The sequence below is a fragment of the Pongo pygmaeus genome, chromosome 6 (assembly GCF_028885625.2).
Source record: "Pongo pygmaeus isolate AG05252 chromosome 6, NHGRI_mPonPyg2-v2.0_pri, whole genome shotgun sequence".
Classification (NCBI taxonomy): Eukaryota; Metazoa; Chordata; class Mammalia; order Primates; family Hominidae; genus Pongo; species Pongo pygmaeus.
Genome location: NC_072379.2, coordinates 8,456,985 through 8,483,864, shown reverse-complemented (window position 1 = coordinate 8,483,864; position 26,880 = coordinate 8,456,985). Strand labels below are relative to the sequence as shown.

At 49.0% G+C, this 26,880-nt stretch overlaps 1 protein-coding gene across 1 annotated transcript in view; it reads right to left on the bottom strand.

Annotated features, from left to right (window-relative positions):
* LOC129041678 (myosin-16) overlaps nt 1–26,880 on the bottom strand; it is a 71,965-nt gene that overhangs the window by 44,817 nt on the left and 268 nt on the right. The window contains exons 2-17 of the mRNA XM_054497113.1: nt 22,471–22,614; nt 18,180–18,336; nt 16,913–16,940; nt 15,870–15,966; nt 14,775–14,867; nt 13,086–13,149; nt 12,114–12,212; nt 10,254–10,361; nt 8,522–8,656; nt 7,568–7,836; nt 5,642–5,812; nt 4,361–4,540; nt 2,535–2,661; nt 1,685–1,743; nt 802–889; nt 304–421 (exon numbers count right to left, since the gene is read on the bottom strand). Of these exons, the coding sequence (XP_054353088.1) occupies nt 304–421; nt 802–889; nt 1,685–1,743; nt 2,535–2,661; nt 4,361–4,540; nt 5,642–5,812; nt 7,568–7,836; nt 8,522–8,656; nt 10,254–10,361; nt 12,114–12,212; nt 13,086–13,149; nt 14,775–14,867; nt 15,870–15,966; nt 16,913–16,940; nt 18,180–18,336; nt 22,471–22,614 (1,937 nt within the window). The remainder of the gene's footprint in view (nt 1–303; nt 422–801; nt 890–1,684; nt 1,744–2,534; nt 2,662–4,360; nt 4,541–5,641; nt 5,813–7,567; nt 7,837–8,521; nt 8,657–10,253; nt 10,362–12,113; nt 12,213–13,085; nt 13,150–14,774; nt 14,868–15,869; nt 15,967–16,912; nt 16,941–18,179; nt 18,337–22,470; nt 22,615–26,880) is intronic.

Below are 26,880 nucleotides of genomic sequence, written 5' to 3'. Positions count from 1 at the left end.
TGAGGGCTCCTTCCAGGGAGGCATTAATTCCTGGGACTTTCAGCTTGCCAAGGTGGGGCAAAGCAGCATCCAGCAGCTGAGAAATGCAGGGGCTGGCAGTTGAAATTTGGGCCAGTGTCTATGGCCTTACCACCCTGAACATGCCCAATCTCTTCTGAAATTTGGGCCAGTGTGTACTAAGGTAGTGACTGACGGTGAGGTGGTATTGGCAGAGCACCATCATATCTGCTGCAGTGGGATGTGACTTATCAGCTGGTCAACTCCTGGGCATCTGAGCCTTGCACCCAGGGAGACATCACTCACCTCTGTTTGAACTCTGGGTACTGCAGCCTGTTTGGGAAGCCCTTCCTGCAGATACGGATGCCTTCCAGGACACCATTGCAAGCTAGCTGGTGCATGATCAGGTGGGCGTCTATCACACCTGCCAAGGGGGAGGGTGCAAGTTGGAGAGTCCCTCCTCTGGAGTGGGACAGGCCAATCCTGGCCACTCAGGGAGGCTGAACTGAGCATCTGTGCCATCATCCCCAGTCTTCTCCTGTCACTGTCCCAGAGGCCCCAGGTCCCCCACCATTTGGCCAATGCCCAAAAGCTCCCAAGTTTGATTTCTGGCTGGTTGGGCACCATTCTGCTTTATAAAGCAGCTAGAATATGATTCTTGGATGACCCATTGTTGAGGTTTCTCTGGGAGCCTTGTTTTGCCCCCATCAGCCTTGGTGATGAAAGGTGGACTTAATTTGGAATGAACACTAACTTCACCAAACCTCAGGACTTCCATCAGGGAGCCGTGATCCCACAACATACCCGATTGCTTAAACTCATTGGGGATAATACAGCGGACAAAATGGGGTGCGGTGCTATGGAGGGTGGTCATCAGCTTGTTCAGCTGCTCCTGGGGTTGGAGGACAAAGAACAAGTGAGTGAAACTTTGCATTGATGTTGCAGGACACCCGCATGCAGGAGAGGTATTTGTTTAGAGTTGATTCACTTAAAACTGAATTAAAACTCAGCCACATGTGGTTAGCGGCTACCATATTGGGCAGTGCAGAAGAGAATGTTTCATCATTGAAGAAAGTGCCATTGGGCAGCACTGCTCTCAAGGTCCAATGACTTGCTCAAGGGGCCGTGGTTTGCAAGAAGTGGGGCCTCTCCAGATTCAGAGCTGGTTCGTTGTAGAATCTCAGTACTAGGAGGAACCGTAGGGTCTGTGTGGGCAAAGCCCTGTCCACTGTTAACTTTCCTAATGGATGCTCCCTCCTTCTCTGCTTGGATATCTCCAATGAGGTGACCCACTCTGCCTTGGGACAGCCTGATTCTTGAAAAGTGTTGACATCTTCCTTTGTGCAACATCTCCTTGTAGACTGCACTTTGGAAGGTAATGCCCAAACTTCATGGAAGTTGTGGTCAGCCCAAGACCTGCCAGCTAACTCTTGGACACAAGCTCTTGGGCATTGCTATCTCACATGATCACGCTGCACAAATCCCTTTACTCTCCAGGTTTAAATCCAAAAATTGGTCTTCTCTGCCCAATGATCCTGTGATTCTGTGGCCTCTTCAGAAGGAAACAGACCCCTCCAGGTAAAGAGGTGATCATAGACAGAAAAATGAAATCATCCTGCCCCTGGCCATGAAGCAGCAGCCAGACTACCCAACATTGAAAGGGAGGGTTGGGGGCACCCCTGCTCACCCTGTAGAAATTGGAGACTGTCATGAAGGAGGAGCCTCTCTTCTGCTTCTTGCTTCCGGCTGAGGAAGGGACAAGCACGTTTCACATCAGTACCCAGTATGGAGAAAGGCAGCCCCATTAAGCACTCTGCAGCAAAGCACATGCATTCTTTGGATTTAAAAAGTCTTATCTTAGGGCTGGATAAGGGGGACCCTCACATGAGGAAAATGAGATCTACCAGGGAGTGGTCAAATGGGCTGGCTACAGCGTAATTGTCAAAAGAGCTGCTGTGCTCCTTGGGAGGGTGCAGCCTTTTGTGATTTCTGGTGCAAGGTGACAAACTGCTCCCATTTCCTGGGGAGGAAGAAGCACCCATAGACCATGGGAGAAGGTGCACTTTGGTGGTGAGACCAGGGAGACTGGTGTTTCTGGCCCCACTAATTGGCAACCCTATGGGGCAGCATCCACCAGGGCATTCCTCTATGAGCCACATGACCTCTATTGGAAGGGAGGCAGGACTGAGCTTGGCATTTGCTTCTGACAAGAGAGAGGGAAACAGAAAAGAGACAGAACATCTGGGTGTCAACTTTTCCAAAGCAGTATCCATCTACCTAGAGGCAAGATGTGCCCAGCAATCAATTCAGTCATTGGAAGCTCCCATGTTGCCTCTGCTTGCCTCTTTTGCAGTATCATCCATGGCCTATCTCAAGCCACTTTTCATTCATTCATTCATTCATCGGTTCACTCATTCACTCACTCACTCACTCATTCCACAAGAGTTGAATCAAAGAGTTTTGGTTCCTTCTTTCCATTTTGGCCACTAAAGGGCATCAGCACAGGGAGACTGGACACAACAAGGGGTCAGCCCTACCTGGAGCCTCCTCTTCTTTGAAGAGAAGGGCCAGGATTGCTATACTCGATTTCTGGAACAAGCCCACCACTGTTTCATTCAGGGGGTCTTTGTTCTTCTCCAGCCAGCCTGTGATGTTATATCCCACCTGGAGAGGGCAAACGCCAGTGGGTAACTTTGAGGTTCAGCCTCTCCCTTTCAGGTGCCACAGCTAGAGCCCCTCCTACAGCTCTCTCCGGTTCTCAGCTCCCAGGACCAACTTTCACCCCCACATCCTGGGGCTCCAGTTCTTGTCCTCATGACTCTCCTGGTGTCCTGGGATGTCCCTGAAGCCCCATCTGAGTTGGAGGCTCCATCATCTGCCTTCTTGGGCATTTGCAGTTTGTGCATCTAGGATACCCCAACTCTGAGCTTTGCACATAAACCCAGACTCCCCTGCTACTCTCTCCTGGGCTGTGTGACATTCTCTTGCACAGCTTACTCTGCCAGCCACACTGACCCTCCCTGACCCTTGGGTCTTCTTCTGCCCAGTGGTTTGCTGTCAGTGACTGACCGTGGCTGTAGAATCCCGAGCTACATGAAGAAATCTCTTTGCTGGGAAGCATGCAGCCCCACTTGAAACACTGTAGGGTCTCTCCTTGCTAGGGGAGCATGCACACTGTCTTACATCACTGTAGGGTCATTGGCTGGTGGAAAGGGGGCTCCATCCATCCAGCACTGGGGGCTCCATATATCCAGGTATTTGGACATCCACTAATTTCTGCTTCCCATCTTGCCACATGGTCCCCATGGCAAGGATAAGGAGGAAGGAGTCTTTCAGGTCCTTCCATTGAGCACAGAGAAGTGAGGTAAGTAGAGGAGATGCCAGAACTTCTGGGCTTGCCATCTCCTGTGCAGCACAAAGACATTTGTCATCTCTGCCTTATTTTAGGGCCTTCTTGGAAATGCACAGGTCCCACTTGACTTTGAATATTCCATTGCTATAAATAAGGAACTCTTCTCAGTTCAGTGTGGGAAGAGGGGATGGAGAGCTGCAATTTGGTCCCAAGCCTGCTGTTTGCTCCAAGTATCGGCCACATCCATTTTACAAGCAACTGGCATTACGGTTACGGTTGATGGTATCATAAAGCCTTGGCCCTGATGCCCAATGCCATCATGACTTTCCTGACAGCCCTGTCTTAAGGCCGCTGTTTCATGGCAGTCAAACCCACAGAGGCTCAGCAACCTCTGTTGGTAACAGGAGCATTGGCACTTACAGCGATAATAAAATCCCAAGGAAACCAAATGCATTCTCATAAGCTGGCAGGACGAACGTCACCTCCCCTATTAATTATGCAAATGCAACCTGAGTCCTGGCTGCACTTAATTTCCCCACTTCCCAAGGACTAAGTTTGTTATGAGTGAAAAAGCCACTCTATATATGTCACCTTGTTGGTTTGGTGGCTATGAGCTGTCAGAGAGCCAGGTTATCAGTTGGGAGTAATTAATGGGCTTGTGGAATTTTTTTGTTTGTTCTTTTTTGTTCTTTTTGCAAATGTTGTCATTTCTGGCCAAGGCTGAAGTTCAGCTGTCAAACCAAGGGCCCGGACAGGTCTGATGGGCCTGGGCAGGGTGTGGCCTGGACGGGTCTGATGGCTGTTCCCTAATGGGTATCTCCCTTGGAGAAGTGATGAGGAGGTGTGAGCAGAGCTCATTTCAATTGGCTGATTACCCTGTTATACCATGGTTGTGCACTAGTGGAAGTGGGACGTCTCTGGAGGGGTGTGTCAGCATGTACCTACAACAGCGGCAGTGGCGGCAGCCAGCTGGGACCCGAAACACAGAGGGACCCTGAGGCCAGTACTCACGGTGCCTGCATAGTGAACGAGCTCAAAGTGGACCTCGGGCCCCTTGCTCTTGCCCCCCTTGGGCTTCAGGAAGTTGCTGGACTTGCCCAGGTGGTTGTCATACAGGGCTGCCTTGAACGTGGCATCGGTGGCTTTGGGGAAGACGCACTGTTCCTCCAAGATGGAGAAGATGCCCATGGGCTGGGAGGGAAGAGAACAGGGTGATGTTAGAGGAGGTGGCAGGACCCAAAAGAGGACAAACTGGCACTGAGCCCAGGGCCAGTGTAGAGATGCACCAGACACCCACGTGGGCATCCAGGAAGCAGGACTCTGTGCAGTGACATCTGGGAACAGTGCCTGGTGCTCCATGACCTTGTCATCAAACACCATGGCCATTAAGACTTGAAAGAGGCTGAATTCATCGAGTCCAACAGAAGGGAAGACTGAGATCTGAAGGAGCCAGATAGCTCCCCAAATGCTAATCCCACCTAAACAGTGGCCCCTGGCAAGCTTGGCCTTCTGAAAAATGGGGAAGTCAATGCCAACTGTGCTCTCTGCTTTTTTTTTTTTTTAATTTAATTTATTTATTTTGAGACAGAGTCTCGCTGTGTCACCCAGGCTGGAGTGCAGTGGCGCAATCTCGGCTCACTGCAACCTCCGCCTTCCAGGTTCAAGTGATTGTCCTGCCTCAGCCTCCCGAGTAGCTGGGATTACAGGTGCCCACCACCACACCTGGCTAATTTTTGTATTAGAGATGAAGTTTCACCATGTTGGCCAGGCTGGTCTCAAAACTCCTGACCTCAGGTGATCCACCCGCCTCAGCCTCCCAAATTGCTGGGATTACAGGTGTGAGCCACCATGCCTGGCCACAACACACGTTCTTGAAGGGGACCATTTGCTAAAACCTTACATGTGGATGTGGTTATAGGTGAAACTATTATATTGCCTGGGTCAGAGCCTGACTCTGCCACTCACAGGTTATGGGAACTTGGACAAGCGAGTTCCCTTCTCTGTGCCTCAATATTCCCATCTGTGAAATGGGTGTAATAAAAGTATCCCCTCCCCCACATACAGTAGGTTGTGATGATCCAACGAATGGTGGCATACAATAGCCCAACGAACAGTAGTCATTGCAGTCACTTCAGTACCCATTTTGTAGATGGGGAGCTAGAGGTCATACCAAAGAAAGTCATCGGTGGTGTCACTGACTTCCCTGAAGCCAAGTGCCACCTCCCTGCATGCACCAGTGACATCCCTTGGCCCTGGCCTCTCTCCAAGCCCCTCCTTTGAGAAGCAAGTCACCTTTTCCAGCAGGTCGATGCAGGCCTGCAGGTCGAGGCCAAAGTCGATGAAGACCCACTCGATGCCTTCCCTCCTGTACTCCTCCTGCTCCAGCACGAACATGTGGTGGTTGAAGAACTGCTGCAGCTTCTCGTTGGTGAAGTTGATGCACAGCTGCTCAAAGCTGTTGAACTGTGGTGGCAGGAGGGCAGAAAGAGGGGCGTCAGCACAGGCACAGAGAGCCTCTCCCAGGATTGAATGAAGCGACCACAAGCAAAGCAAAACTTTGCAGAGGGCCCACTAGTGTCAGGCACTGCCCTAAGTGCCTGACACTGGCCATTCAGCACCCTATGAGAAGTAGCTCTCTGTTCCCTCCCCTACAGAGGCAGAGGCACAAAGTGGTTTAACACATGCCTCGGGCCACACAGTATGATGTTCAGACCCAAAATCCAGGCAACCAGACTTCAGTCCTGTATGGTAAACAGAAATATATATATATACATACAATATATGTATATATAATATATATGTAGATATATATACACATATGTATATATATTATATGTATATATATACACACATATATATGTGTATATGTATATATACACACATATATATACACATATATATATATAAAATATATATATTAAAGAGATGAGGTCTCCAGCCTGGCCAAAATGGTAAAACCCCACCTCTACTAAAAATACAAAATTAGCCAAGCGTGGTGGTGCATGCCTGTAATCCCAGCTACTTGGGAGGCTGAGGCAGGAGAATCACTTGAACCCTGGAGGTGGAGGTTGCAGTGGGCTGAGATGGCACCATTGTACTCCAGCCTGGGCAAAAAGTGTGAAACTCTGTCTCAAAAAAATAAATAAATAAAAATAAAAAAAGATGAGGTCTCACCCTGTTGCCCAGGCTGGTCTCAAACTCCTGGGCTCAAGTGATCCTCCCACCTTTGCCTCCCACAGTGCTGGGATTACAGGCATGAGCCACTGCACGTGGCCCCAGACTGAATAGAAATCATTGAAGAAATAACCATTTTCTTTCCAGGGATGGAAATCACTCGAAATGCTCTATGGATCTGACCCCCGTATGCCTGAGGGCAGTTTGTCTCTTTGTAATTTTTCTCCTCCTCATCTGTAAGATGAAGGAGTTTAAGGGGTGATATGGTTTGGCTGTATGTCCCCATCCAAATCTCATCTCGAATTGTAATCCCCACATTGGATCATAGGGTCAGATTTCCTTCATGCTGTTCTCATGATAGCAAGGGAGTTCTCATGAGATCTGATGGTTTAAAAGTATTTGGCACCTCCCCCCTTGCTCTCTCTCTCCTGCCACCATGTAAGATATGCCTGCTTCCCCTTTGTCTTTCGCCATGGTTGTAAGTTTCCTGAGGCCTCCCCAGCCATGCAGAACTGTCAGTCAATTAAGCCTCTTTTCTTTATAAATTACCCAGTCTCAGGTAGTTTTTTATAGCAGTTTGAAAATGGACTAATACAAGGGGTTTACAAGCTTTTTTTTTTTTAGTGGTGAGCTGATAAATCAGCTCTTCTTAAAACCAAACCCCTGATTTATAGTGTTTGCCAATGTCCATGGTGTAAATATTCAAGCCATGGCTAATTTCAAGCTATCAACGTGATGTCAACTGGCTCACAAAATTCCTGAAAATTTCACAATCAGCTCTTGTTAGCCAGCACAGGCTGGCTTCAGCACACCACTCATCCCATCCTTAAAGTTCACACCATTCTTTATGACTTGGCACAATACAAATGAAGCTGGAAATTTCTGGAGTCCAAAAGTCAGAGATCCAGTGGCAAACCGAGATTGGTCTGCCCCAGGTCCAAGGTGAGAAACAAGAGAACTTTATAACTTATATAAGCAAAAAAGTAGCTTATATAAGGAGGACAGCCACCCCAAAGCAAAAACCAAATGCAAGGCCAGGAACACCTCAAAGATCTCAAAGCCAGCGATGTCCAGCACTCCAATGAAGAACTGCCTCTGCATCTTGGTGTCCAAGGTCTTGTTAATCCTGGCCACCAACCACTTGAACATCTTGTCATAGACAGCCTTGCCCAGAGCCCCAATGGAGTTTTGGCACTGTTCCATGTTCTGGCCTTTTTGCACAAACTCATTGCCGACTTTGACCCGGGGCCTGGTGATGCCCTTCTGCAGTTCACCGGAGTTGAGACCCATGAGATGGGCAACTTTGTCAGCCACTGAGTGGAGACGGAAAAAGCAGGTGAGTACAAGGAAGATGTTGCCATGCCCAGGAGAAACCTGGCAACATCTATTGTGGTTCACGGAGGGGGTGAAAGGGAGGTTGGAGGAGATCCCATTTTGCCAATGAGAAAACAAAGATGTGGTAGTTTCTACACTTGCTCAAGGTCAGGAGGCAGCTAGGCACAGTGGCTCATGCCTGTGATTCCAGCACTTTGGGAGGTTAAGGTAGGAGGATCACTTGAGGCCAGGAGCTTTGAGACCAGCCTGGGCAACATAGCAAGACCCTGTTTCTACAAAAAATTAAAAAATTAGCCAGGCGTGGTGGCGTGCACTGTAGTCCCAGCTACTGAGGAGGTTTGAGGCAGGAGGATCATTTGAGCCTACAAGGTTGAGGCTGCAATGAGCCATGATTGTGTGACTGCACCACTGCGCTCCCACCTAGGAAACAAACCAAGACCCTGTCTCAAAAAATAAATACAAATGAAAACAACAATGACAACAAAAAACCAAAATCCTGTCTTGACTCAATTGTGCCTTTCTGAAAACATCAGTGTCTGAACATGCATGGTTTGCAGCCACATACAGCTGGCATGTCCCTAAAATGGTCACAAAGCCCTGGAAAGCAGGGAACTTCCTGCACTGGCCACCTTGTCCCCGAGCAGCCCCAGCCCCAGCACCCACCCTCAGTGGTGTCCACTTCAGCTTGCTCGTCTCTGGGCTTTTGCTTGAACTTCATGTTCCCAAAGTGCATGATACCTCCCGTCAGCTTATACACAGCGATCTTCTCCTCGGCGCTGAAGCCCAGCACATCAAAGGCTTCCTGCAAAGCAACAGAGAGACAAAGTCATGTGACTCCTGGCCTCTCATTCCACATAGTGGAGGCCACGCCAAAGGGCCACTGTGGCAGGGCATGGACGCTGGAGTTGGACACCCCCTGAACAGGGAGAGTTCTGTTTTCCTCCAAGGGGCCCAGATCAGGTGTTCTGCAATATAGTCATTTTATTTATTTACAGTAACCTCTCTGGCTTCTGTTTCATCATCTGCAAAATGATGATGATAAGGATAGATCAGAATGATGTGACAATGTTTAGTCCAGTGCTTGGCACATAGTAAGTGCTCAAGAAAGGGAGGTATTATTGTTATTTTATTTTTTGAGATAGGGTCTTACTTTTTTGCCCAGGGTAGAGTGCAGTGGCACGATCATGGCTCACTGCAGCCTAGAACTCCTGGGCTCAAGTGATCCTCCCACTTTAGCCTCCCAAGTACCTGGGATAACAGGTGCGTGCCACCACACCTGGCTAATTTTGTTTATTTTATTTATTTATTTATTTATTTATTTACAGATGGAGTCATCCCTCTGTCACCCAGGCTGGAGTGCAGTGGCACAATCTCCACTCACTGCAACCTCCACCTCTTGGGTTCAAGTGATTCTCCTTCCTCAGCCTCCCGAGTAGCTGAGATTACAGGCATGTGCCACAATGTCTGGCTAATTTTTTGTATTTTTGGTACAGACGGGGTTTCACCATGTTGGTCAGGCTGGTCTTGAACTCCTGACCTCAAGTGATCCCCCTGCCTTGGCCTCCCAAAGTGCTGGGATTACAGCTGTGGGCCACCATGCCCGGCCAATTATTTTATTTTATTTTTTGAGATAGGGTCTTACTTTGTTGCCCAGGGTAGAGTGCGGTGGCATGATCATGGCTGATTGTAGCCTAGAACTCCTGGGCTCAAGCGATCCTCCCACTTTAGCCTTCTGAGTAGCTGGTTATCATAACAAGTGCGTGCCACCACACCCAGCTAATTTTTAAATTTTAATTTTTTTTTTTTTTTGCAGAGACGGGATCTTAGTATGTTGCCTAGGCTGGCCTCAAACTCCTGGACTCAAGCAATTCTCCTGCTTCAGCCTTCCAAAGCACTGGGATTATAGGTGTAAGCTACTGTGCCTGGCACTATTATTATTGTTAAGGCTTCATGCCAGGTACTAGGTGAGGGGAAGGCAAAGATAAATCAGGAATTGATTCTGTTGTCCAAGAGGAGAGAGAACTTAGTACACAAATAATCCTAACAGGAGTCATGAGTGCTTAGTGTCATAAGAGGAGCCAGAGAGTGTGTTGGGGACTGGGAGAATGACAGAGTCACTTCTAGCTGGGCTGGGGAGGAGGAAAAGTTGCATGGGGTTGATGGCCCCTGAAGTCCCCATGGAATTCTAGTTCCACTCTGCAAAGAGAAACTTGGCTTGCTAAAATGGGCTTGGAATAAAATGCTGATTGCAACCCCAGAAATCTCCAGGGAAGATCTGGGCAGCTGTCTGGCAGCTCTAAGTGGGCTCCTGTCCCCACTGCCACCCCAGTTCTAGTGGCCGTGCATGCAGAGTCCCAAGGCTTCTCCCCGTCCTGTGCCAGCTCTGCCTGCCCACTCACGTCTGTGATCTGCATCTCCTCCTTGTCGTCCATGTTGTCCACAGTGGTGACGCCTTGGCTCACCCAGTGGTATTCCTTAGGGTTGGGGACCAGCAGCAAGCTCTCTGCCAAGAATAGCAAAGCAGGTTAACCCTTGGTGACATGTGGTTTTCTGCTCTGCCATCTCTAACCTCTCCTCCCTCCCTCCCTCCCTTCCTTCCTTCCTTCCTTCCTCTTTCTCTCTCTCTCTTTCTTTCAACAGGGTCTGGCTCTGTCACCCAGGTGGAGCATGGTGGCACAATCATAGCTCACTGCAGCCTTGAACTCCTGGGCTTAAGTGATCTGCCTGCCTCAGCCTCCTGAGTAGCTGAGACCACAGGCACCACCACACCTGGCTAATTTTTGTTATTTATTTATTTAAAAAAATTTTTTTGAGACGGAGTCTCACTCTGTCACCCAGGCTGGAATGTGGTGGTGCAATCTCGGCCCACTGCAACCTCTGCCTCCTGGGTTCAAGCAATTCTCACACCTCAGCCTCCTAAGTAGCTGGGATTACAGGTGCCCACCACCACACCTAGCTAATTTTTGTATTTTTACTAGAGATGGGGTTTCGCCATGTTGGCCAAGCTGGTTTCGAACTCCTGAGTTCAGGTGATCTGCCTGCCTCGGCCTCCCAAAGTACTGGGATTACATGTGTGAGCCATTGCACCCAGCCATTTTTTAGTTTTTGTAGAGACAGGGTCTTGCTAAGTTGCCCAGGCTGGTCTCAAACTCCTGGGCTCAAGCGATCCTCCTGCCTTCGCCTCCCAAAGTGCTGGGATTACAGATATGAGCCACTGCACCTAGCTGGAAATTGCATTTTTATGTGAAGTCTCCCAATTTCAAAATGCTGTTAATTTAAAAGTATACTTGTCCAAACAAATAAAGCCTACCTGTGGGTGGGGAATGGTACTCAATGCCCTTATTTCTGGCTGGGTTAGGAGGTGTGTGTGTGTAAGACTGAGTCTTCATCCCTCCTCCCACTTTATGTCTGGGCAGGTCTGCCATGGACAGTTGAGCATGTTGGTGCCTGCACAAGGGCATCCAGTTGAGTGGGTGAGTGTACTCCACTTTCTGAGCTGTGTGCCTGGTGTGGGCTGTGTCTGCCAAGAGGAGAGCCTGCTGGGACTGTGCATGCAAGCAGTGGCAGAGCTGATCATGGTCTTGGGCTGACCCCTGTGGTGGTGCCCGAGTATCAGGCTCAGAGGCAGCAGGTTGCAGACATAAAGGGTTTAAAGCCTCACATCCCAGTTTTATATCCCAGATTTTGCAGGTACTCAAAGCTTCATCTGTGAAATGGGCCCACAGTGGTCCTCATCTGGCTACTATGAGGATGAGATGTGCAAATAGAAAGTTGAGAAAGTTCCCTGTAACACATTCACATGACTTTTCTTTTCTTTTTTTTTTTTTTCTTCAGACAGAGTCTTGCTCTGTTGCCCAGGCTGCAGTGCAATGGAGTGATCTTGGCTCACTGCAACCTCCACCTCCCAGGTTCAACTGATTCTCCTGTGTCAGCCTCCCAAGTAGCTGGGATTACAGGCACCTGCCATCATGCCTGGCTAATTTTTTTGTATTTTTGTAGAGACGGGGTTTCACCATGTTGGCCAGGCTGGTCCTGAACTCCTGACCTCAGGTGATCCACCTGCCTCTGCCTCCCAAAGTCCTGGGGTTACAGGCGTGAGCCACCGCACCCAGCCCCATTCACATCACTTTAAACTGAAGACATTATCACAGAACCCTAGGAGTGACACGAGACTCCTTGCACATGGGAATTCTTTCCTTATGGAAAAGAAGAAAAGCAAGGTCAGGGGCAGGTGGATAGACATAAAGGTCTTTACCAACAAGTTCAGGCTTCTTGTTTGAGAGAATCTGGTAGAAGATGTGGTAGCTTCTCTCAGCTGCTTGCTGTGAGATGACACGAGATTTCTCTAAGAGATCTGAAAAAGAAGTGAAGATCCTGGTGAGTACACAGCTGTCTCCCTGGAGTTCAGGGCTCCATACAAAGCAGGAATCTCCTCTCCATAAAGCCCAGAACAGTCACCAGTGGTGAGCCTCACGCTTCACTCTTCCTAGACACGCAGCCTCCGGGGACCTGACTGCCATGGAGGGAGTCCTGGGAACGGGGCCAGCCTCCTGGGCACCAACAGGCTGCAATCAGAAGGACCTCCCACTTGGTTTAATGCTCCTCTGTTGCTGTTTCGAAATTCCTTTATTATTATTATTATTATTGTTATTATTATTATTTTTAGAGACAGGGTCTTGCTGCGTTACCCAGGCTGGAGTGCAGTGGTGTGATTATTTATTTATTTATTCATTTATTTTTATTTATTTATTTTTTTGAGATGGAGTCTTGCTCTGTTGCCCAGGCTGGAGTGCAATGGAGTGATCTCGGCTCACTGCAACCTCTGCCTCCCAGGTTCAAAGCAGGAATCCCTTCTCCATAAAGCCCACAACAGTCACCAGTGGTGACTGTTCACTGCAGCCTCTAACTCCTGGGCTCAAGTGATCCTCTTGCCTTAGCCTCCTGAGTAGCTGGGACTACAGGCATGTACCACCATGCCAGGCTAATTTTTCACATTTTTTGTAGAGATGGGATCTTACTATGTTGCCCAGGCTGGTCTTGAACTCCTGGGCTCAAGCGACCCTCCCGCCTCAGCCTCCCAAAGTGCTAGGATTACAGGCATAAGCCACCTCGCCTGGCCTGAAATTCTTAATATTTTTTTAAGAAGAGCCCCTCATTTTCATGTTGCACCAGGCCTCACAGATTATGTAGCTGCCCAGACAAACCCTCCAAGGAGGGCCTGACTTACAGCTCTCGATGTCGGCTCCAGCCAGTTTCCCTGTGGTTCCAAAGTGGATTCGGATGAACTTGCCCTGAGCAGGGAAGAGAAGGGAGGGATCAGGAGGGAGGTCGTCCACAGCTTTAGAGCAGTAAGTGGCCCAGAGTTGGCCAAGAGTTGCTGATTGGGGCCTGCGGGGATGTAACCGGGCTCTATTGGAGTATCGGATTTCCCACGAAGATAGAGAAACACATGGACAGGTCTCGGAGCTAAATCTAGGATCTTTGGTTTGGGGCATTTGTAGGGGAGAGAAGTCCCAGCAGGAGGGCTGCTACCCTTTGGAATTCTGCGTAGAGACCAGGCACCATGGGAATTTGGAGCACCTCCCATGCCTCTTTATCGGGAGCCTTCCATGTCATTCTTCTCTCTGGCTTGCATGGTAGAGCCGTCAATCAGTTCTCTCGGAAACAGGACTCTCTATTTGTCCCTATCTTGGCTGCTCCTCGGCCTGTCTGTACTCACCTCTGTTCCTCCCCTCACCCCCCGCCAGCCCTGTTTTCCCAGGCTCTGTGCAAGCTCACTGGGCTCTGCCAATGGGAAGCCCGAGACCCAGCAGTGAGGGAGACGACGCCAGTGCATTGCTCCTCTCTAGTTGGCATCTCAGGTGGTGCTGGGTGCCTCTGTGACTACAGCTCCCGCCAGACAGCTGCACTGGTTTAAGAACCCACTAGGACCCCAGGACAGCACCTCTCTTATGTCCCTCTAGCCTGGAAGGAGGTTGCAGCTTCTCGCTGCTGTGAATCTGTCTCCCCAGGTGACCTCCCATCCCCTCCACCATCACTGTTGCCAAGGTTCTGCATCAAAGCTGCTTGACTTAAATATTAATACTAAAGAGGGTTCTGTTTGCTGATTAGATGCTTTTTATCCCCCCTGAGATAGGGGGTCTTACTCTGTTGCCCAGGCTGGAGTGCACTGGCATAATCTCGGCTCATTGCAACCTTGACTTCCTGGGCTCAGGTGATCCTCCCATCTTAGCCTCCTAAGTAGCTGGGATTACAGGCATGCATGGCCATGCCCGGCTAATTTTTATTTTTTATAGAGATGGCAGGTGGTCTCGCTCTGTTGCCAAGGCTGGTCTCAAACCCCTGGGCTCAAGGGATCCTCCTGCCTTGGCTTCCCAAAGTGCTGGGATTACAGGAGTGTGCCACTGTGCCCAGCCTCCTTCTTTTATGCTAATGGAGATTTTCTTTTCTTTATTGAGAAATGTAACACTTGGGTACATCAAAGAAAACCAATTTCTGAGGGGAAAAAAAATCAAAACAAAAAAAAGTTAACCCTGTCTGGGTCTCTGCAGAACCCAGAGAATGTTTTCGTACAATTGAAAAATTCTAGATGCTTCATAATTGATCTTTCGATACAAAATGACCTGTTAAATTTGCAATTTGTAGTTCTTGGTGTTGAGGCCAATTGGACTGGCTAGGAAGAGTCTTCAAACCTTGAGCTGAATTCCATGAGGGATTATTTGTCTTTTGAATTAGTTTTTCCTGGTTGCCAATTTGATTCTGATTGCTGTGCCTTCAACATCTCTGGGAAGGGGATGTCTTCACTTGTCCCACCCCTTTCACCTTAATTTAAACCAGCCTCAATTTCTTTACCTGGGGCGGGGTCGTGACCCCGTCCCACCACCCAGGGGGCCTCTCATGCGGTCCCCACACTTACGAAGCGAGAGGAGTTGTTGTTCCTGATGGTCTTGGCGTTCCCGAAGGCCTCCAGCACGGGGTTTGCCTGGATGACTTGATCCTCCAGAGACCCCTGACCCAGAAAGAAACCCAAAGTCAGCTGACCAGTTGGCTGCTGCCTGGGAGCCCAGGGCTGAGGGACTGGGCTTGCAAATGACAGTGGCTCATGTGCTGGGAACCCAGGAGGAGAATGGCTTTGGGGCGGCCAGAAAATCAGGGCCAGAGGGGCTACATGTAGTAACCTGGGACGAGGGCCACTGCCTGACAGTGTCTGTCCCTCTGTGGCTCTGTGACACTGGGAGGGGCACCTGGGGACACGGGCAGCCACTTGGACTTGATCCCTAGCTACTGTTTCCTCACTTTGCTGTTGGCAGAGAGCCCCCTGAGCAAGTCTGAAACCCCTCCCTACACATCCCCCCACCCCTTTTTTGAGACGGTTTTGTTCTGTTGCCCAGGCTGGAGTGCAGTGGCACGATCTCGGCTCACTGCAGCCTCCAACTCCTGGGCTCAAGTGATCCTCCCACTTCAGCCTCCTGAGTAGCTGGGACTATAGGCACATGCCACCACTCCCAGCTAATTTTTAAAGTTTTTTGTAGAGATGGTGTCTTGCTATGTTGCCCAGGTTGGTCTTGAACTCCTGGACTCAAGCGACCCTCCCACCTCAGCCTCCCAGAGTACTGGGATTATAGGCATGAGCCACTGCGCCTGGCCACTGTCAGCCCTTTAGTGCTGCCTTAGCTGGCTGCCCAGCTAAGGCTCTTTGTGCCCAAGGGGCAGCCAGGGCCTGCAGAGGTCACTTAACAGGCAGCAAACTTTCCCGTTTCTCCTCTGCTACCTGTCCTTCTGGAGGCAGACATGGCCTGGGGCAGCAGAACAAGTCCTCGGGGAGGAGACCTTGATCTATAGCCAGCTTCTCCCTGTGTGACCCCACCCAAGTCACTTCTCTCTAAGCCTCAGTCTCTTCATCTGTAAAATGGTCCTAAGCTGTGAACAGCTGTGAAGATGGAATGGGTGCCACTGTGTGTGTCACAGAAGCCTGAAGACCGGAAATATGGGCCCACCCGGTCAGCTCTACCTTCTTATCTGTGGTCTGTTTGCCAGTTCCTCCAATGTTGGCAAAGTACTGGATGACCTTCTTCGTGTTCTCAGTCTTACCAGCACCAGATTCTCCGCTGCAGGTGGAAAAAGAGTGGACAAGAGAAGCAGGAAGAGGGGTGGTCAGCTGCAGAGAAAAGGAGCAAGACTAGCCTGGCCAACATGGTGAGACCCCGTTTCTACTAAAAATACAAAAATTAACCGGGCACAGTGGCTCACGCCTGTAATCCTAGCACTTTCGGAGGCCAAGGTGGGAGGATCACCTGAGGTCAGGAGTTCGAGACCAGCCTGGCCAACATGGTGAAGCCCCGTCTCTATTAAAAATACAAAAAGTAGCCAGGCATGGTGGCATGTACCTGTAATCCCAGCTACTCAGGAGGCTGAGGCCGCAGAATCGCTAGAACCCAGGAGGTGGAGGCTGCATTCCAGCCTGGGTGACAGAGCAAGACTCCATCTCAAAAAAAAAACAAAAACAGCACTTTTCTTTTCTTTTCTTTTTTGAGAGAGGGTCTTGCTCTGTCGTCCAGGCTGGAGTGCAGTGGTGTGATCATAGCTCACTGCAGCCTCAACCTCCTGGGCTCAAGCAATCCTCCTGCCTCAGCCTCCTGAGTAGCTGGGACTACAAGTGTGCACCACCACACCTGGCTAATTTTTTGTAGAGCTGGGGGTCTCACTATGTTGCCCAGGCTGGTCTCAAACTCCTGGGTTCAAGCAATCCTCCTGCCTCAGCCTCCCAAAGCCCTGGGATTACAGGTGTGAGCCACCACACCTGGCCTCAAAGGTACACATTTCTGTTCGCATTTTGCCCCCTAGCTAGGATAGACAGGCAGGTGGGGAGGTACTGGGGACAGGGAGGCCACCCCAACAGTTTAGCAGGTGCAGCCTCACCCGCCCTGAAGCCCACTCACTGCCTGCAGAGTTCCAAACAAAGTCCCGCAATTAATTCTAAGAAGGCTTAATTATACGTGTAAGACACAGATCTAATTATATGTGTATAGACTGAGAGATGGAAGAGACACTTACGTGATTAGCATAGACTGATTTTCACGATCTGTAGGGAAGAAAACAAGAAACAGGAAGGTGTAATTAGGAAACATTTAGAAACTAGGCATTCGACAATGCCCCAGCCAGTCAGCGCTTCCCCAAATTCCACCCGGCTTAGATCGTGGCCTTGGCTACACTTGGAGGCCAAAATTCAGGATCCTGTGGGATCTGTGGCCACGTGCCCATCCCTGCAGTGTACACCCTTGCAGAAAGAATCAGGAATTTATCAGCCACTCTTTCTACCAGCCCGGAGTGGCCATAAAGCTACCCAGTCCTAAGCAACATAAAGAGAAATGAGGACAAAAATCACAGAGGGCTGGACAGCATGACTCATGCCTGTAATCCCAGCATTTGGGGAAGCTGAGGCTGGAGCCCAGGAGTTTAAGACCTGCCTGGGCAAGATGGTGAAACCCTGTCTCCACAAAACATTAAGAAATTAGCTGGGCATAGTGACGCATTCCTATAGTCTCAGCTACTCAGGAAGCTGAAGCAGGAGGATTGCTTGACCCAGAAGTTCTAGACTGCAGTGAGCTAAGATTGCACCACTGCACTCCAACCTGGGCAACAAAGACCCCGTCTCTTAAAAAAAAATCACGGCTGGGCGCAGTGGCTCATGCCTGTAAAGCCAGCACTTTGGGAGGCCGAGATGGGTGGATCACCTGAGGTCAGAAGTTCAGGACCAGCCTGGCCAACATGATGAAATCCCATCTTTACTAATAATACAAAAATTAGCTGGGCGTGGTGGCACATGCCTGTAATCCCAGCTACTTGGGAGGCTGAGGCAGGAGAATCGCCTGAACCCAGGAGGTGGAGGTTGCAGTGAGCTATTGCACCATTGCACTCCAGCTTGGGCGACAAGAGCGAAACTCCATCTCAAAATAAAGAAAAAAATCACATAGAGGAATCACTATAACATGCAGCAAAGATCATAGAGGTAATGGTTAAGAGTATTGAGCTCTGAGCAAGTTACTTACCTACTTACCTTGGCATCCCACGGGTTTGTGAAACTTAAATGAGATAGGGTGTGAGGTAGGGCTGGTGCCTAGCAAGTGCCCAGCACACTCACTGAGCCCTGGCACCTGGTAGCAGCAGCTGCTGCTCAAAATTTAGCAAAGAACTTCAACTGGTAGTGCAGGGTCAGGGTTAGGATTGGGTATCACAAGGTCTTAATGCATCTGGAGCCGCAATGGCAAAGGAAGGCTTGTCTCCCGCCACCCCTGCCCCAGCAGAGCCCACCCTGACGCACCCATGAGCATGTCGTGGTAGGCGTTGTCAGAGATGGAGAAGAGGTGAGGCGGCATCTCTGTGCGCTTCTTGCCCTTGTACATGTTAGCCACACGGGCCCCGTAGATGGGCAGCCATTTGTAGGGGTTGACCGTCACGCAGAACAAGCCCGAGTAGGTCTGGTGGGAGGGAGGGAAGATGGTCAGCTGATTTTTCCTCCTGGTACCCTCTTCCCCCAGCAGAGTTCCCTTCAGGCCCCAGCTTATCATAGAGCAAGCTGTGAAGAAGGCAAGCTTTCTGCCAGGTTTGGTGGCTTACGCCTGTAATCCCAAAACTTTGGGAGGCTGAGGCGGGTGGATCACCTGAGGTCAGGAGTTGGAGACCAGCCTGACCAACATGGTGAAACCCTGTCTCTACCAAAAATACGAAACAATTAGCTGGGCGTGGTGGTGCACGCCTGTAATCCTAGCTACTTGGAAGGCTGAGGCAGGAGAATCGCTTGAACCTGGGAGGCAGAGGTTGCAGTGAGCCAAGATCGTGCCACTGTACGCCAGCCTGGGCAACAGGGTGAGACTCCGTCTCAAAAACAACAAAAACAACAAAACCCAGCCTTCTGGAGGCAAAATCTTATGACTATCTGAGTCTGTATTCATTAAGCTAAATGAGGCTTCTCTTTAATATATATTTGTTTTTGTTTTCTTTTGATTTAATTACAGACACTCCTCAACTTAGGATGGGGTCACATCTAGATAAACCCATCATATGTTGAAAATATCATATTGGAAGTCGATTTATGATATTTTCAACTTACGATGGGTTTGATCATAAATCGAGGAGTGCATTGAATGTGTATTGCTTTTGCCCCATCATAAAGTCGGAAATCATTAACTTGAACCATTGTAAGTTGGGGTCAATCTGTATTTGAATAGGTAACGCTCACTGTGGTAACATATATACTGCAAAAGGTCCCTCCACTTGCTCCATACCCACTCCCACCCTCACCACGGGTAAATGCTGGGCTAGTTTCTTTTACTTCCTTCCATGGTTTTTTAAATTTATATATATTTTGTGGATGGAGTCTCACTCTGTCACTCAGGCTGGAGTGCAATGGTGCCATCTGGGTTCACTGCAACCTCTGCCTCCCGGATTCAAGCGATTCTCCTGCCTCAGCCTCTTGAGCAGCCGAGACTACAGGTGCACGCCACCACGCCCGGCTAATGTTTGTATTTTTAGTAGAGATGGGGTTTCGCCATATTGGCCAGGCTGATCACAAACTCCTGACCTCAAGGGATCCACCCACCTTGGCCTCCCAAAGTGCTGGGATCACAGGTGTTAGCCACTGTGCCCAGCCTATAGTACTGTTTTATATCTTGCTTTTGCCACTTAATATATCTGGCTTTCCTTGAGAATCTATTGAGAGATTTCTGAGGTGATTCAAAAGCTGTGGAATCTTCACTGTGTGGATGCAGTTCCCTACTTGTGGCAGCTAGGTTTGACCACCTGTTTTTTCTTTCTTTCTCTTTTTTTCCTTTTCTTTTCTTTCTTTTTTTTTTTTTTAGAGACAGAGACTGCTCTGTCTCTCAGGCTGGAGTGCAATGGTGCGATCATAGCTCACTGCAGCATTGACCTCCTGGGCTCAAGCTATTCTTCCACCTCAACATCCCAAGTAGCTGGGACTATGGGCATGTGCCCACTAAGCCTGGATAATTAAAAAATTGTTTGTGTAGAGACAGGAGTCTTGCCGTGTTGCTCAGGCTTGTCATGAACTCCTGTTCTCAAACAATCCACCCACGTTGGCCTCCCAAAGTGCTGGGATTACAGGCATGAGCCACTGCGCCCAGCCTTGACCTACTCTTAAAAAGAGACCCCAACTTTGTTTTCACTCCAAGATTGCGATTTTGTAAGAAATCACCCTGCTTAAAAAAAAAGAACAGGAAGGCCAGGCGCAGTGGCTTACGCCTGTAATCCCAGCACTTTGGGAGGCTGAGGCGGGCAGATGACGAGGTCAGGAGTTCGAGACCAGCGTGACCAACATGGTGAAACCCTGTCTCTACTAAAAATACAAAAATTAGCTGGGCGTGGTAGCGCATGTTTGTAATCCCAGCTTCTGAGGAGGCTGAGGCAGGAGAATCGCTTGAACCCAGGAAGCAGAGGTTGCAATGAGGTGAGACTGTGCCACTGCATTCCAGCCTGGGCAACAGAGTGAGACTCCATCTCAAACAAACAAACAAACAAAAAACCCCAGAAAAACCAATTACATCATTAAATACATTAAGAGCGGGAAGAATACGTGAAGACAGGAAATGGCCAAATCTATGAATCTTAAATTTCCCTTCTCCTTGCTGGACAGTCACATTGCCCTCTAAGCGTCCACCAAGTACTTGGTTTCAGTTCAACTTTAAACCCTTCCATTTTGAACCAAGTAAGAATAACTGCTCCCTATCCACCCCTCTCCCTGCCACCAGCTTCTCCTTAGCATAACTGGGATATGTTGAATTTTCAAAAGGAAACTTATTAAGTACAAACTGATCCACAGGAAAAAAGACAAAGAGACGATGAAGGAAACTCAGTGGAACAGCTGAGAGTATGACACACAGTGTCTCATCCTGGGACGCCAGCCATGGAGTCACTCTTCCCCTCCAGCCTGTCTCAGCTGTGGGGTGAGGGCAGACAGCATCCTGGAAGCCAGTTACCTCCCTGCTGTGGTCAGGAGGAATTGAGAGAGAAGCAGCTGGGATCATGGGAGTAGCCCTTGCCAGCTAGAATTGTTGCATTAGTGGCTCTATCGAGGCGCTTTAATGTAGGAGGGGACTCCCTGCCCTGGTCTCTCAGGCTATACTCCACAAAGCCTGCAGTCCCTTGGCCCAAAGTCATGATGTGGTCACCCAGGAGGAACAAGGGCTTGCGGGCAGAGCAGCCCCAGGTAAGCCCTTGTCCTGAGCTTGACGTTTGAGCCTGCACCTTGACATTCTCAGCCCAGGCTCTAGGTTCAGCCGGGGGTGGGTGTGGCTCTTTCTAGACCTGGGGTCCAAGGATGCCCTGCTAACCTCCAGACCTAGCAAATATCTTCAAGAGCTTTTCAGAGACCTTCCAGCAACACCCGGGGCTATGGTACTGCTGGGGCCTGAATCTAGACCACAGTAATGGTATTAAAGGAGGATGAATCTGGGGTCACAGAAGCCCTCTTGACTATAACCATAGACCCAGGGAAGGGGAACCCCTGGCAGCTCCTGACCTGGGAGTCAGGCTGCTCCTCACCTATTCCTGCCAGATAAGCCTCTTTCCTTTTAAATAAAGACATCTAGAGAGGCAAACACCAACACGTCCTTAGACAACCCATTTTGGGAGTTAAGCTGCAACACCTTCAGGAAATCATCTTTCTGTCTTAAGATTTCCAAGACACTCAGGGGACTGAATGTAACTCACTCTGGTCATCATGTCAGATAAAGTGAAACTGAACTTCTTCAAGGATGCAGTTGGTTGTCCTTCCTAAGTGCCTCAGGCTACAATTAAATCACATTTCCTCAATGTTTGTTGGATGGATGGGTGGATGAGTGTTTTGATTAATGATTGAATGGATGGATATTTGGATGTTTGGATGGGTGGATGAGTGGATGGATGGATGGATGTTTGGTTGATGGATGGATGGATGTTTGGATAGGTGGATGAATGTTTGGATGTTTGGATTGATGGATAGATGTTTAGACGTATGGATGGATGGATGGATGTTTGGATAGGTGGATGAATGGATTGACGGATAGATGTTTGGATGAATGGATGGATGGGTGGATGGATGGATGGATGGATGAATGGTTGGATGTTTGGGTTGATGGATAGATGTTTGGATGGATGGATAGATATTTGGATGGATGGATGGATGTTTGGATGGATAAATGTTTGGATGGATGAATGTTTGGATGGATGGATGTTTGGATGGATGGATAGATGGATGAATGGATAGATGGATGGATGGACTTCTAATAATGGCACATGAAGTCACTAGGGGAAAAATGATGTTTTGATTTGAGAGTTTGAGGAAGAGGGGAGGAACATGAGGAGGAAGATTTTTGAGTGACAGCCTCAGCAACAGGTGTTTCAGCTGCTCATGGAGATGGTGCCATTACTGAGATGCCGAAGGCTTTCGGTGGAAATTCTAACATGTCAGAAACGTGGTCCCTGTGCCTTTGTCTAAGTTATAATGTGTACTGGGAGCTGGGGAGGGTGGAGTAGCTACCCCCCTCCTCATCAAAAGAAGAGCAGAAGATCTGCAGCCACTCCTTCCTCCCCCGACTCACCCCATCCCCGGCACTCACATAGATCCTCATGTTGGTGTAGCGTTGGCGCAGATTGTCTAGGACACTGGCCTCATTCAGGAAGGTCATGTCTGCCATGTCGCTGGCCTGGTAGAATTTGGGTGGGTTCATCTGCTGGATATCATCCTTCTTCACAGTGAGTGTCTGGGGATGTCAAGACACAGAAGCACAGACATCAGGAAATAGTGCTGTCCCAGGCATGGGGCATCTGGCCCAGGTCACCACACACCTTCTGGAGTCCCAGAAGGAGATGGAGTGGAGCATCCAGTGGACCCAAGTCCTGGTCCAGCCACATCCCCCTGTGTGTCCTGGGATGGGGAGGCACTTCTGAGGCCAATGCAGCTTCAACTGCCTCCTCTCTGAAGTTGAGATGACAGTAGCCTCCTTGGTAGGTTGCTGGGAGAATTATATGAACTTAAGTGGAATCATGTAAAAATACCTTATAAACTATGACGTTCCCTCCCTATGTTACAGAGAACCTCTGGGCTGTGCTTCTCTTCCAGCCAAATCCATCCTGATAGATGATCAGAGCTTACTCTTTGATCCCATGGACACTTTGCAGAGATGTGACCCTTGGCTCTCTGCCTTGAGAGTTAGCGGTGATTTTGAAATAGCAATGAGCTTTTCCATTTCTCTCTCTCTTTTTTAAAGACTAAGTGCAGTAATGAGAAGAGTGGGGGGAAGAATGGAACAAGGATTTTGATCTGTAACTGACCATGAACAATCAATTGAGATAACTCACTACCTTCAGACCAGCCAAACTTTTCTATTTTTGAATTTTTAATTTAATTTAATTTTTTGAGACATAATCTTGCTCTGTTGCCCAGGCTGGAGTTCAGTGGTACAATCATAGCTCACTGCAGCTTCGATCTCTTGGGCTCAAGCCATCCTCCTGCCTCAGCCTCCCAAGTAGCTGGGACTACAGGTGCACACCACCACGCCTGGCTAATTTTTAAATTTTTTTTCTAGAGACAAGGTCTTGCTATGTTGCCCATGCTGGTCTTGAACTCTTGGCCTCCAGTGATCCTCCCATCTTGGCCCCCAAAAGTGTTACAGGTGTAAGCCACCACATGTAGCCACTGTTCCATTTGAAAAAAGACACTCCCCTGCTCCCTCCAAGCCACCTTCAAGGATAAAATTGAAAGCAAGCAAGAAAAGAAGAAAAAAAAGAAAACGGTAATGAGTGTTCATCAGTAGGTGTGTTTGCACCCATGCCATGTGGGCAGATCTCTTCCGCATGCTGCACCCCAATTTCTTCATCTATGAATGAAAACTAGGCCGGGTGCAGTGGCTCATGCCTGTAATCCCAGAACTTTGGGAGGCCGAGGTGGGTGGATCACCTGAGGTCAGGAGTTAGAGACCAGCCTGGCCAAAATGGCGAAACCCCGTCTCTACTAAAAATACAAAAATTAGCTGGGCGTGGTAGCGCACACTTGTAATCCCAGCTGCTTGGGAGGCTGAGGCAGGAGAATCACTTGAACCCAGGGGACGGGGGTTGCAGCGAGTGGAGATCATGCCACTGCACTCCAGCCTGGGTGACAGAGCAAGAAAAAAACAAAACAAAACAAAAAAACAAAAACCATCGCCAGCTCTGAAGAAGCTCCAGCATCTGGGATCAAAGCTGAAGGCACACGATCTAGAAAACAAATATCTTTTGACTGCCTGCAGCCTTAAATGTGAGGCCTGAATCCATACTGGGATTTCTGGGACTTTAAATAATTTATTAGTACAATAGGCAGATAATTTGAAATCTTGACAGTTCTGGAAAATCCAGCCCCACTCCCCGTAATGGTTACCACACCCTTAGTAAATCAAGCTGTTTTTTGTTTGTTTGTTTGTTTTTGTTTTTGTTTTTTGTTTTTTTCTGAGACAGAGTCTCACTCCGTCACTCATGCTGGAGTGCAGTGGCGTGATCTCAACTCACTGCAACCTCCACCTCCTGGGTTCAAATAATTCTCCTGCCTCAGCCTCCTATGTAGCTGGGATTACAGGCACAGGCCACCACACCTGACTAATTTTTGTATTTTTGGTAGAGATGGGGTTTCACCATGTTGGCCAGGCTGGTCTCAAACTCCTGACCTCAGGTGATCCGCCCTTCTTGGCCTCCCAAAGTGGTGGGATTACAGGCATGAGCCATCATGCCTGGCCTCAAGCTGGGTTTTATTCTGAATTCATTTCCAGGGGTTTCCAGATCTCTGGTCCTCGTCCACGTGCAGACACTTCGCTTTCAGCGAGGAATGGAGAACTTGGCCTTTATTTTAGGAGCCAGGGAAGCCAGCGCCACAGGCTCCATCTTTTCTGTCCCAAACCCGGCTGGCCAGCCCTGTCTTTTGCAGATACTCAAGGAAATTGTGTTGTCCTTAAATGTGCATCCAAACTTGGATGCACCCTGGGGCTCTACTATCATCACCCATCACTTCTCACGACACTGCAGCACTCTCCTCTCTGAAAACTGTTTCTCCTGGGAATTAAGCTTGACTTTCGTTCAAATCCATTTCCACCCAACTATATCTTTTTACCACTGCTCCTCTCGAAGACAGGTGCAGAGAAAAATACAGCTGTTGCCAGTTCTGATCACTGAGGTCTCTGGCTTCCTTTTTTTTTGAGACAAAGTTTCTCTCTGTCACCCAGGGTGGAGTGTAGCAGTGCAATCCTAGCTCACTGCAGCCTCAACTTCCTGGGCTCAAGCGATCCTCCTGGCTCAGCCTCCTAAGTAACTGGGAGTACAGGGATGCACCACCACACCTGGCTAATTTTTTGTAGAAACGGGGCCTCGTTATATTGCCCAGGCTGGTCTCAAACACCTAGCCTCAAGTGATCTGCCTGTATCGGCCTCCCAAAGTGCTGAGATTACAGGCTTGAGCCACCGCGCCTGGCCTCTGACTTCTTTTAATCAAGAAATTAACCAGGAATGGACCTCGCAGGTGCTAACATATTTATTGCTGAACACTCGCAGGTGCTAACATATTTATTGCTGAACACTCATTGCTCTGTTTTTTTTTTTTTTTTTTTTTTTTGTCTTCTTTGCTTGCTTGCTTTCAATTTTATCCTTGAAGGTGGTTTGGAGGGAGCAGGGTAATGTCTTTTTTCTTAAATGGAAAAGTGGCCGGGTGCAATGGCTCATGCCTCCCTCTTGGCAGCCTACCATGGAGAGATGGAATGGTAACATAGAAGGGGCACGGGCATATGAGCCAGATACAGTGGGTTTGAATCCAAGTTCATCATTTGCTATTTTTGCAATGTGCACAGGTCTCCTAAAGTGCCCTTGATCCTCATTTTTCCTTCTCTGCAAAATAGGGTCAATAAATCCTACCACATAAGATTGCCAAAAGGATTAGACAATGTGTCAAGTGCCTCACCAGGGGTCTGCCAAGAATACAAGAGACCCCTGCCCTTACCCATTTAAAATAAACCAAATTTAAAAAATTCTAATAAAAATTGTTATTATTTTTTAAAAATAAAGATAGGGTCTCACCAAGTTGCCAAGGCCAGTCTCAAACTCCTGAGCCCAAGTAATCCTCCTGCCTTGGTCTCCCAAAGTGCTGGGATTACAGGCATGAGCCACCACACCCAGCCTAATAAACCAAATTTTCTATCCATTCTCTCAAGTCATATCTCACAGTCAGACGTAGTGTGGGCCGGCAGAGACAAGGGTGGGTTGGTAAACCAGCTGTCTGGGGGGAAGCACCCCTGATTTACAGCATGTTCCCATTTCCGTGGTGTAAATACTTCCATCGTGGCTGATAGCAAGCTACCCAATGTTTAACATCTGGCTGGAAAATCCCTCATTGTTTAGTGTTGGGGTCCTTGCAAACCATCACCAGCCAGGTTGGATCCCTGCAATCCATGAGAAGCCAGACTGGGTCCTTGCTAGCCATGGTAAGCCAGGTTGAGTCCCTGCAAGCCATCACTAGCCAGGTTGGGTCCTTGCAACCTGTTAAAAGCCATCAGAAGCCATCACATCCAGCACACCACCGCCATGCTCCAAGGGACCTGGGAACTACCATCTGTTCTTCATGCAGCTGAAGAGCTCACCCAGTGAGCCAGGGTGTTCTGTGCCCTCTCTCATGTCCCTCATGCCACCAGGGGCCATGGCACACAGTGACACTGCTCATGAGTGACATGCTCATTCTCATGCTTAGAAAATAGCTTCCACTTGAGAGCTGTTTGTGACATCAAAGATAAGTAACTCTCACGATCATCCCCTACGCATGGTACTGTCTTAGAGTCTATGAAGTGCTTTCATGTGATCTGTCTCAGAATCTCTATTGTGATATAGCTCAGACAGGGAATGCGTCTTGCCCAGGGCCACACAGCTTGAGTGTAGGCGAGTCTGGATTTGACCCCAGCACATGGGACTCGGAGGCACCTGCTCTTTCTGCCACCCTGCCTTCTGGGCGGGAGCATGCC